This window comes from Hipposideros armiger, unplaced genomic scaffold, assembly GCF_001890085.2.
Source record: "Hipposideros armiger isolate ML-2016 unplaced genomic scaffold, ASM189008v1 scaffold_34, whole genome shotgun sequence".
NCBI classification, from domain to species: domain Eukaryota; kingdom Metazoa; phylum Chordata; class Mammalia; order Chiroptera; family Hipposideridae; genus Hipposideros; species Hipposideros armiger.
The window spans coordinates 4,417,925-4,430,733 of record NW_017731384.1 but is presented as its reverse complement, the minus strand read 5'-3'; the positions used below and the strand labels follow the sequence as shown (position 1 = coordinate 4,430,733).

General features: G+C 38.0%; 1 protein-coding gene across 2 annotated transcripts in view; it reads right to left on the bottom strand.

Annotated features, from left to right (window-relative positions):
- CEP112 (centrosomal protein 112) overlaps nt 1-12,809 on the bottom strand; it is a 355,787-nt gene that overhangs the window by 208,908 nt on the left and 134,070 nt on the right. For both annotated transcript variants that reach the window (XM_019637812.1, XM_019637813.1), the window contains exon 18: nt 4,810-4,945. In XM_019637812.1, the coding sequence (XP_019493357.1) occupies nt 4,810-4,945 (136 nt within the window). The remainder of the gene's footprint in view (nt 1-4,809; nt 4,946-12,809) is intronic.

The window sequence follows — 12,809 nt, the reverse complement described above, 5'->3', positions numbered from 1 at the left end:
ATCCCATTGTACATACAGTTAACCCAGACATCACGAGTTTGAACTGTGCAGGGCAGGTCCACTTAATATGTGGATTTCAGTAAACACCTGTATTGTTTTTGATCCGTGGTTGGGAGTCCTTGGGTGTGGAGGGCCCGCTGTACGCATTATCTGCGCCATTTTACCTAGGGGAACTTGAGCATCTGCAGATTATGGTACCTGCAGAGAGTCCTGGAACCAATCCCCTGCCGATACCGAGGGACGACTAAGTTTTGAAGGAGTCAAAAGTTATATGTGGGTTTTTGACTGTGGAAAGGGTGGGCACCCCTAACCCCCACATTGTTCAAGGGTCAACTGTACTACATTTTGATTGTCGTTTCAATTTTTGATGACTATTTGGATTATTCAAGTTTTCAGCTTTGTGAATAAAGTTGCTGTCAACATATGTGTACAAGTCTTTGTCTGGATATGTCTTCATTTATTTTGGTTAAACACATAGGAATGGAATGGCTGACATATGGTCATTATATGTTTAACTTTTCAGGAAACTGGTAGTTTTCCCACCACCAGTTTTCAGGAGCTCCATTTGACCACATCTTCATTAACACTTGGCATTGTCAACCAATGTTTACAATTTTAAGCATTCTATGAGCATGTAGTAGCACTTACTTTTGGTTTTAACTCACACATCCTTGATGAATAATGATATTGAACATCTTTTCTTGTCCTTACTAGTCATTCGTATTATCTTCTTCTGTGAAGTGTCCAGATATTCTGCCTATTTTTTTTTAAATTGGGGAATTGGGGGGATGGGAACAGTGCTGGGGAGTTAGGGGAAGGGGAACAGACAAGTTGCTGTCCTTTAGTTCTTCAGTCTAGTTGTGGAGGACGTTGCTTCACTGGCCCAAGTTGGCACCATCATTGCGCTCTTCCCAGGCGAGGCAGATCAGTCACCGGCTTCTGGAAGGTCACTCACGACGGCTGCTGGCCGCTCACGCTGGCTGCTGGCTACACACGGCAGCCCATGGCAACCCACTGCCACAGGGGCTGCAGCCTACGCCATCACCTGTGACTCACGGCAGCCCAGCTCCAGGTTGAGCTGTTGTTCAGCACCTTAGCTGTAGAGGGCACTGTCACTGGCCCTCATATGTGGGATCCGAACTGGGGCCCTCTGGCGTCCCAAGCCAGTTCTTAACCATAGCGCCACTCAGCCGTCCCTATTCTGCCTATTTTTAACTGAGCTGTTTGTCTTCTTATTACTGAGTTGTAAGATTTCTTTTATATTTTAGATACAATTTCTCAGAAATATTTGTGAATATTTTCTCCCATTTTTTTTTTGCTTGCCTTACTTTTGTTGCTTTTCAATAGTGTCTTTGAAAGAGCAAAAGTTTTGAATTTTGGTGAAATCTAGTGTATCAACTTTAATTGATTTTTAATTTCGGTTCACTGCATTGTGATAAAAAATATGTGTTCTCTGTCATGTCAAGTTTTAGAAATATACTGGGTGTTTCCCTATGGTCTTCTGAGTCTTATAACTGTTCCATGAGAGTAGAAATTTAATGTGTTGTATTTAAAGGGTAGAAAGTAGAAATATAGCCATTTTATAAAATGTTATTTAGAACTCTTATTTGTTTGTTTGTTTTTTCCCTCTGATCTGTCAAAGATGGAGAAAATATATTAAAGAACCCCAGGGCTATTTATGTCAATTTCTTTATGTATTCCTAATATATTTTCATATTTGATTAAGTACTCTTGCCTGTAGCATGCAAAAATATATCATTTATCCAGTTCATTGACTTGTACTGATGTTGATTTGTGTGACTGTATTACATTCTTTTCAAATACAAGTGATATATTTTCATCATCTTTTTAATAAATTGTTGTGTAACTTTTAGTTGTGCCTTTTAAAAATAGCATACACATGGATTTCTGTCAGCTAATCTATGCCTTTTTTACTAGAAAATTTAACCTATTAATATTTATTATGACAATTATATACTGTGTCTTATTTTGGACATTTTGTTCTGTTTCTGCTTTTGTTCTCTTGGCAATATCTCCTCTCAAGTTTTGCTGTTATCTTCTCAAGATTTTTATGAGACTGTAATATCTTGTTAATTTTATTAATGCCTATGTTTATATATTTCAAAGTTATTTTAAACTACATTTCCGTAATTTTAAGAATCTTTTGAGTCTCAATTCTTCATGGCAGAGTTTTAGCATGCTGTGTTCTTCTTACTCTCTCATTATCCACCTGCTTCTTGATCTTTGTTAATGTAGTCTACGGATTTAAATGTAACTTGTTATTAAATTCATGTTTTCTACTTTATATACCTTTTTTTTCAAGAGTCAAAAACATTAGCATTCTATCTTATAACTAGATTTGTAACAGTTAAATTTGCTTCTTCTTTGTTGGGTTCCATTGTTCTCATCCTTTAATATGATGGTTTCCCCATGTGTGGGCTGTCTTTTACTTCTTCTCTGGATTGACTGATGTGCTCACATAATTTTTTTCCAGAAAATAAATAAATGGTAAACATTACGTGAGCTCTTAGTAAGAAAATGATTTTCTGTCGATTTTGCAAGTAAAAAACTCCTCGATTATGTATAAAATTAGGCCATACCCTTTATCCTTCAATACTCTGAAGCTTTACTCCATTATTTTTCTAAGTTTTTTTGCCAGTTTCATCCTGACAAGAAACTTGTAAGATTTTCATTTTATTCTTACCTCTATTTGAGGTTCAGTTCTTTTTCCAGAATATATCCAGGTTTCATTGCATTAATTTTACTTGATATGTGGCCCTTTCCTAAAGATCATGTCTTCTTATAAAGGTACTACTTCTCCGATTTTTTTTCCTGAATTATACAGTAGATCATTGTCAGAAGTATGCTTTTCTTCTGTGACTGCTGGATACAAATGTCTTTCTCTTGTCCTACTGAATGTTTTCACAAGTCACATTGTTGTTTGCTTGTTTTTCCTCCTTCCTTACCCATGAATTCTGTGATCTGTTAATATTGCATCATCAGCCCCAAGAGGTGCATTTCCTGAGCCAAGGGTGCCTGTCATAGTGTCCGCTTTTCTCAGAAAGTTATACTGTCAGCCTTAGCACATTCCAAGCCCTCATTTTTTAGCCTTCTTAATTGTATACTGCAAACTTCTCGCCAGGGTCCCCTCCTTCAGTATTTCCTGTATCCCTTTGAATGTTAAGCCGATCAGAGAGTTCCCTATGCAGCTCCATTGCACATCCATTGCAGGGCCTGTGCTCTGATCATAGAGAGGAGCTGGGAAGAGACGCACATCCATGTAGCAGGGATTGAAAGTCACCTTCCAGCACAAACTCTCAACAATAACCTAGCTTTTGCCCTAGGCAGTGAATGGAGAAACAAAGACAAGGTATCTCAGACCCTGCTCTCAGGACCCAACTTCACACAATTCAATATGAGTGCAAATCCGAATCAAGAAAACACAGTTCCAAGCTAGTAAACCACAGGGCTCAGTCCTAAGCCTTCTAGAAAAATGTTTCTGCAGCCCAGTGTGTGCTTGGGACTCCAGCTAAACATGAGATCACAAACAAGGACTGCTGCATTCTTTATAATCAAGAAAACTTGAACATAAACTAAATACCCTTGAATAGGGGAGCTGATAAAAAAAATATAGTATATTCACATGATAAAATATATTCAGTATTAAAAGAATTGTACTAAATCAACACGGATAGGGCACCAATATATAAAATTAAATATAAAAGAGAAAATAAGACTAACACATAAAATCTGTAGTATTTATTTAACTTAAAAAAATAGAAGCATAAAAAATGCATATAACATACATGAACATGATATATATACAGAAAATAATAAAACAGACTGGAATAATACACATTAAATTAGTTCTAGCGGTTTCTCTCAGAAGTGGAGAGGAGAGAGTAATGTGATTAGACACGAATAACAAAGCAAATTAAAACGTCATCTGTAATGTTTTAGTTTAAGTAAACAGTGCTAACAATTGTTGATTCTTCTTGATGGGTACCTTGGTGTTTGTTCCCTTTATTCTTTTACAAATTTTCTATTTTCCCTTAAAACTAAAAACCATACCACTTAACTTGTACAAGAACTGGAGACAGCCCCTGTCTTCCTGAACTGCCGGTTGAAAATAATTTGCTGTAACTGATCAATAAAACACTGTTTATGGAACATGAACAAACACAGACATGGTTAACTTGCATCTGCTCTACAGGCCGTGAGTGCTCGTGGGATTTTACCTGTTGGCTGTGCCATGCTCCCCTGGTAGATACACTCCTGCCATGACTACATTTGGAGATGAAACTTTACAATGATTATTCTGGCATTAATTTAAGGCGGAATCAAGGGCTCCTGAAGGAGGAAAGAGAACCCATCTCCTTGTCTGCAGAGCTCCAGGCAGTTCTCCCTCCACCTCCCTCCACTCGCTGCCACCAGGAGCTGCTGATCAGCGCACAACCAGTGACCAGGACAAGCAAGGAGCCCACATGGCAGAGCCCACAGCTAGCCCCCTTTCCCTTCCCATGTTCTGCGGCGGACAGGGGAGCCTGCAGGCTGACCCCTGTCCACCAGGGCCCTTGCTCTTGGCCACTGGGGGGCACCTCCTCCGTCGAGGCTGTGATGGAGGTGAGTGTCTTCCTCCTACAAGGACAACAGCCCTTTCTCATTCACAATTCCTGACCCAAGAGTATGGCTAATTTGGTAAGGCTTTTTTTTTTTTTAAAGTAAATGCGTTTCTGTCTTATTTAAGATCAGTAGGTACCTTCCTACTGAGAGTGACTTTCAGAAAGGATGGTATGGTGGCCTCCTCACCTGCTCTTTCATTTCGGTGTAGACTTGCTCTGAGTTCAGCTCCACCTGCCGCTTAAACTCTTCCAGGGCAGCGTCCGCCTGCTGGGCCTGCAACCTCTGAACTTCAGTCACACGACTCAGCTGCTCCTCTTTCTCCCTAGAGAAGTTCCGAAAAGCTTCACAGTTCAAATATCAAAGCACCAGGCTTGGATGAAAGAACAATATGTAACCTGCTCTAAAGTAAAATTCAGGTTTCATTTTTTTGATCCAAATTCTGTAAAACTTCTCTTTAAAAAGTTGATATAATTTGTCCCAGGAGAAAAAGGCTAGAGACACATAATATGTGTTCTGATGAAGGCACAACTACTTTCAAAGATTTCCCTAAAAACAAAACTGTTTAAAAGCTATGCCTCTCCCTCAACTGATGACTGGATAGTGCAATGTGGTATTTCTGTACTGTGGAACATTATTCGGCCTTAAAAAGGAATGAAGTGCTGATGTATGCTACAACATGGATGACACTCAAAAACGTCATGCTGAGTGAAAGAAGCCAGTCACAAGAGGTCACATATTGTATTCTATTTATGTGAAATATCCAGAATAGATAAATCCATAGAGACAGAAAGTAGGTGAGTGGTTGCCAGGGGCTGAGAGGAGAGGGAATGGAGAACTGATTGCTAATATGTATGGTTTTTCTGTTTTTGTGAGATTGTTTTGTTTTGTTTTGTTTTGAAATGAAAACGGTCTGGAATTACATAGTTGCACATAATTGTGAATATACTAAAATCTACTAAACTGTATACTTTAAAAGGATAAATTTTGTAGTATGTGAATTATATCTCAATTTTTCAAAACAACTAATGTATCCATAGAAACCTCTCTAATATGCACGTGTAGCAGGAGCTGAGCTGCAGGATGACAGGTGCAACAGAACAACATGATAGCCTGGAATTACTCTACGGCCCTCTAGTAGACTTGCCTAAAAGAACTGTTAACCATCTCAGCTCTTCCTACCTTGAACTAAAATGATATAATCAAAAGGCTCCAACAGAAGAAGAGATACCTTTGCATGTTGATAAAAGAAAAAAAAATTAAGGTTTTAGATTATAAATACAAGAAAGTTAATGGCTAATACTGAGTTCTGGCTAGGTAGTGGGCACTGTGCAAAATATTTTATATGCCCTCTCTCATTTATTCTCACAGTAAACTTGTATGAGAGTATTATTATTATTATATCTCCCTACTTCTACAGAACAGGAAACTAGGGCTTAGAGAATATTTCCCAGGCTACACATCTATAATAGTAATGGATCAAGCCAGGGTTCCAGGCCTGGCTGTCTGCTTGGAGAGCTCATGTGATGGCTACTATGCTATGCTGCTTTCCTGATTTTCTAGATGCCATAATCTACGGTCTGAATATGTCCTCCCCAAAATGAGGTTACTACTCTATAAAAGGGGCTCCAGAGACATCCTTTGCCCCTTTACTATGTGAGGACATGCAAGAAGGCACTAGCTATGAACCAGGAAATGGGCCTGATCAGCACATGACCATGCCAGCGCCTTGACCCTGAACTTCCCAGCCTCCAGAACTATGAGAAATAAATTTCTGGTGTTTATAAGTTACCTGACCTGTGGTACTTTGGTATAGCCGCCTAAATAGATGGGGACATCATAAGTAAGATTAACTTGGCTCACCTTCCCAAATGGGAAAGCTTAAACATATATAAAATATTATATTATTATTAACTATAATACTGAAGAATGCTAAGGAATAGCATAATTTAACTCACACAAATCAAATTTTAGAGAAATATCATAATGAGGGAGAAAGACATGTCCCAAACAGTGATGCCACTGTCTTTTAAGATGTGGACAAAAAAGTAATTTGATGTCTTAGAAGTTACTCAGATCTTAGTTTAAAATCCCCTCTAAGACACTTAGTAATTTCTAGGCTTTCCAATGGGACATATATGTAATACAAAATATCAAAATACCAAACTCCCCGCCCCCCCCCCACCAATTGAAAACTTTTCTCAAAGCTTGAATGGCAAAAAGATAAGAAAAAGCGTCACTTAGTTTCCATGTCAGCAGGACAAAATGTAACAACGCGTATATAGATTAGAGTCCCCATCCACTGTGTTTGGACATGGAGTATCTGCAAATAAACAGCTCTCCGTGTGTGGTTTGGAAGAACACACTCTGTGCCCATCTTAACTTTTTTTTCATTGTAAGTATCACACGTGTCTATTTAGCTCTTTATATCCACCCACACATCCTTCTACCTAAAGATGACCATAATCAAGACATCTCTGTGATACACTAAGCAGTTTTTCCACTGAAATCCCTGTTCTTCTGTGTATCTGCTTCCCAGTTGTAGCCACTATTTTAATGGCCTACAGGGGTTAATACTCTGCCCCAAGGTGTGTGAGGCCCAAGAGAGCAAAGCCATCTCTAGTCACCCTGCATGCCAGGTGGCGCTCGCAGTTACTGCATTTTATGGCAAGGAGGCACAGGTTTCTAAAACTTTTTTAAAGATTTCCTTTAAGTTGTTCACTTTAGTTCACTATTTAACAGGAACCTGAATATCTTGTTCTCCATTTTTCTTACATGTGGTTAAAATAAAAATTTTTTTTTAATGATGCTTTTTTGCCACTTAATGTTAATAGTTCACAGACAGACAATGGTTATTTAATAAGTGGATGTCATACTGACGGCTGATTCAAGGGACATCATCACATAAAAGACTGCGCACTCTGATGGCAAAAGGGAATTTTCATTTGATCTGGTGCATTTTTACCCTTCTGACATTATTCTGCTCAAGAAGCAAGAAGCCTTGAGTTGTATGTCAGGTTTCCCGGAGACAAAGATTGATTATTTTGTCTGAATACTCAAATATTTGAATATTAAAATAGCATACGAAAACAACATAAATTCATATAAATTATATTGGGCACCACGGCCTACACCTAGGTTGGCAAATGTGATGGAGAAATGTCACAAATGTCTGATGGACACTTGCTCTGGTGTGATGGACCCAAATGGCCGGCAGGGGCTGCCTAGAGTTCTCTATTAGAAGGATTCTGAGACCAGGCTCAGGGGGAAAGGCAGAGGGAAAGGCTACTGCGCTTGATGAATAAATAATGTTCCCATCGCAGGGGTTGGGGTTGGGCAGCGCAAGAGCTACTTCCCTGCCCTGCTGTAGACTAGTTCATCCTGTGTCACTCTTTCATTGTTAAGGCCCTCCTAAAAGCGCTTAGGAAAACTGTTTCACCATCAAGATTTCAATTTTTCAAAAGTCTACTTTTGCTTGCTTGGTCTGTTTACAAATAGGAAAGAAAGTACATTAAACAATATTTGAAAACATGAAAATTTTATATATCATATGATTTTAAATTATGTACTATCAATTAGCCAAAAGAAAATTTTCCTAACACATTTTATAAACACACATGACTTGTGGCTGAAATATCAACTTTGTTCTATGAATATTAAAAGTCAGTTGTTTTACACTTTCTGTCCCAATAATTCACATGAGCTATTTAAACACTTCCAATTTAATGGGATGAACATTTTCTCTGTCATCTCATTCTTATCTACTAAGTTTAGTTCATTTACTTTATACCTATTTATGGCCACAAAAACCAAAGTCATAAGCCTAACCATAATCAGGTATATATCAGAGACCATATTAAAAATATTATTAAAATAAAACCTTGTGCAATGAGGCACATTGCTTTTAATTGATCATTTTGATCCTGATTTACAAATAGAAAATATTGTCCTATACACAACAGCCAGCATGGGGCAGTGGGTGAAGTCTCCCAACCAGTTTTTAGTCTCAGTACACCTGCTGAGTTAATTCAATGGTAAAGCTTCATGTCAAAGAAGGCCTTACTTAATGAAAACCAGTGTTCTTGTCCAGTTAAACTATGACAAAAATATTGAAGTCCACTAATGTTCAAGAATCTTCTGTCTTACTATAATGAAAATATCCATCTTAATTTAAATAGAGATGATGTTCATTTTAATGAAGGATCCATTTTCATTTCAATCAAAGTAATGAAACGCCAGTAAAGACTTTCAGAGTTTGAAAAAGAGAAAAATCTGCTCCTTACTATCATAAGCACAGTATTCCTTTTTATGATTCTGAATAGTGTGCCCTGTAAGAAACGTGACTTTGAAGATTATTTTTGTTCAGTGGAACTAGTTGTGGGGCCGAGTATAAATGCATCACTCAAATGCCTTAAAGCTGGGCCTCCATGAAGATAAAAAGGTGGGAAGAAGATTTGCTTTTCAGCTCTGATTTATTTATAAAATGCAGTAAATTTTCCTCATCTGAGTATATAAAGCACAAAGAAAAAGACGCTGCATTCTTACACAACCACAAGCCAGCTCAGATTAAACGATGTTCCGAAGTACACGATTATTCCAAGAAGGCAATAAAACGGAGGGGACTAATGGAGTACAATTTAGTATTTCTTGAGCTTTACAAGCTAACATTTATATGTACAGGCCAACCTTGATTTGAAAACCTTCCCTTTGCACATTTTTGTACCAGCACTTTTGATAATGATGGCAGAGAGCCAACTTATATTTATAAGGCTTCACATTACAGTATACTTCATTTGCTGCCAGCTTGGCATCTCCACTGGAAACTCCAAGAAAAACAAAACAAAACAAAAAACTTCAAACAAGTCTGAAAAACAGCTAGAAGAGTCTCCAGTCCCTTCCCAGCTGAGCTAGAAAACAGACTTTTAAGCAGCTATATCATCTGTGTTCATGGCTGCTTATCGGTACTTAAACTGATTAGAGTGAGTTAGTGAAAAACTTTAAGATACAGCTATAACTTAAAAGGGACTAAAAATAATACCTTTCACTAAGCATGGTAAGTGAATAAACTTCTTTCGCCTCTTCTTCACTTGACTGTTAAGACTGGTGATCTCTGCTAAATTCTTGTTAAAAAATGGTAAACACTATGGACATCTAAACACTTGCAACTTTAATTTCCATCCAGGAAAATGGAAATTAGTATTGGTCTTAATATTGGAAAAATGACAACACTCCTCAAATTGATCCACAGACTCAACACACTCCCTGTCAAAATCCCAGGTGGCGTTTTGAAGAAATTGACAAGCTGACTCTAAAATTCATATGTAAATGCAAGAGACCCAGACTAGGCAAAACAACCTTGAAAAAGAAGAACAAAGTTGGAGGATTCATATTTCCTGACTTCAAAACTGATTACAAACTTAGAGTAATAAAAACGGTGTGCTACTGGCATAAGGATAGACATAGAAATCAATGGAATAGGATTAAGATTCCATAAATAAACCCTTCCATGGATAATCAGTGGATTTTCAGCAAGGGTGCCAAGACAATTCAATGCAGAAGGAATAGTTTTTATAAGAAGTGGTGCGGGGCAACTGGCTGTCCATATGCAAAAGAATAAAGTTGGATTCCTTCCTTATAATACACAAAAATTAACTCAAGATGGGCTACAGACCTAAATTTAAAAGAGCAAAAAATATAAAACTCTTAGAAGAAAACATAGGAGTAAGCCTTTGTGACCTTGAACTAAGCACAGCTTTCTTAGATATAACATCAAAAACAGAAACAAGAAAGTGAAATATAGATAAATGGGCTTCAGCAAATTAAAAAACTCCTGAGCTGCTGGGGATATTATCAAAAAGTGAAAAGAAAACTCACAGAATGGGAGAAAATATTTGCAAATCATATATCTGAAAAGAGACCTGTATCAAGAATATATAAAGAACTCTTACAAACCAATCATAAAAAGATAAAGAAGACAATTTAAAAATAGGTAAAGACTCTGAAGGGCCGGCCGAGTGGCTCAATGGGTTAAGAGCTCACTCAAGAGTGAGAGCTCTGAGCAATAGCGGTTCGAGTCCCGGCCGGAGCTGAGCTGCCACTGAGCTGCCAACAGGCAGCAGGATGGATCAGCTAAAAAAATAAAAATAAAAAAATAGGTGAAGAATCTGAATAGACATTTCCCCATATACAACTGGCCAATAAGCACAGGAAAGGACACTCAGTCTCATTAGTGATCAAGGAAATGCAAACCAAAACCACAAGGAGATACCAGTCCACCACCTAGTATGGCTGTAATCAAAGACAGAGATAATAATAAGTGCGGTTTGTTTTGTTTTGTTTCATCAGGGAAATGTAAATCAAAACCACAATGAGATATCACCTCAAGCCTATTAGAATGGCTATCATGAAAAAGACAAGATAACAAGTGTTGACAAAGATGTGGAGAAAAGAGAGCCTTACACTGTTGGTGGGAATGTAAATTGGTACAGCCACTGTGGAAAACAGTATGAAGGTTCCTCAAAAAATTAAAAATGGAACTACCATATTTTCCAGCAATTCTATCTCTGGGTATATGTCCAAAAGTAATGAAATCACTCTCATGAAGAGATACCTGCACCCCTTCTCCACCCCATGTTCACTGCAGCATTATTTACAATAGCTAAAACATGAAAACAACCTAGGTGTACATCAACAAACAAATAAAGAAAATGTGATACACACACACACACACACACACACACAAACACACACACGCACGATGGAATAGTATTCAGTAATAAAGAAGGAAATCTTGCCATTTGCAACAACATGGGTGATCTTATTTTACTTACGCTGAGTAAAATAAATCAGGTAGAGAAAGGCAAATACTGTATGATCTCACTTATTGGTGGAATCTAAAAAACTCAAACTCAGAAAACAGACTGGTGGTTGCTTGGGGTGGGGGTGTGGGCAGGGGGTGGAGGAAATGGGTGAAGGTGTTCAAAGGGTACAAATTTCCAGTTATAAGATGAATAAGTTCTGAGGATGTAATGCACAGTATCGTTAACAATACTATACTGTATATTTGAAAGTTGCTAAAAGAATAATTCTTAAAAATTCTCATCGCACAAAAAAATTGTAACTAGGAGTATATCTGTAAAGCTATACTGAAAAAATGTTGGGTAAGTATCAACACACAATTAAGGACAACGGTTGCCTCTGGGACAGGGATGCCGGGAGTTTAGGAAAGGAAGGAGCACACAGGTAGAGGCAACGGTTTCAATAATGTTCTAATTCTTAACTGGGGTGGTCAGTTCATGATGCTCATTTCGTTTTGTATGCCTTTAGTGCTTAAATATTATTTGACGTACTTTCTTTATATGTATCAGACACAACATAATAAAAAAATTTTTTTGAAGATGATGCAAAAGTTTTATGCCCAGGTGGCAGGAGAATGCTTCTAAAAAGGAAAAACGTGAGGGGATGGATGTTAACTAACCTTATGGTGTTAATCATTTTGCAATATATACATATATCAATTTGTTACATTGTACAACTTAAACTTCACGATGTTATATGTCAATTATTGGGTTATCGGAAAAGTCACGACACATTTTTGCAACGAAAAACACAGAAAAATACGTCATGACTTTTCTGACAACCCAATATATCTCAATAACCTTGGAAGGTGGGGAAGCCCGTTTGAGAGGAAACACTGCTCCATTACTCCTTGACTAAGATGCATCTGCATCTTATTAGGTCTGGGGAAATTAGCCTCCTTGTTCTTACTTCATTCATTAGCGGTAAGGGGTAAGGGTGAGAAACAATGGTAGATAAGTTTTTAGAGGAAGATCAAAGTCATTTCTTGTATCAGTGAGACCAACTCGAGTATCCTACAGAGTGTGATCAGCCGATTAAGTTTGAAACAGCACTAACGCCGTAGGCTGAATAATGGTTCTGCAAAGATGCTCATATCCTAATCCCTGGAACCTGTATATCTGCCACCTTATTTAGCAAAAGGGACTTGCAGGTGTGAGTAAGGGAAAGGTCTGAGACAGAGACATCATCCTGGAGTACCTGGGAAGGCCGCAAATGTCATCACAGGTCTTTATAAAAGGGAAGCAAGCAGCTCAAGGCAGAGATAGAATATCGGAATGGAAGCAGTGGAGGAAAGACGGTGTGACACAGGGCCACAAACCACAAGCAGTGGA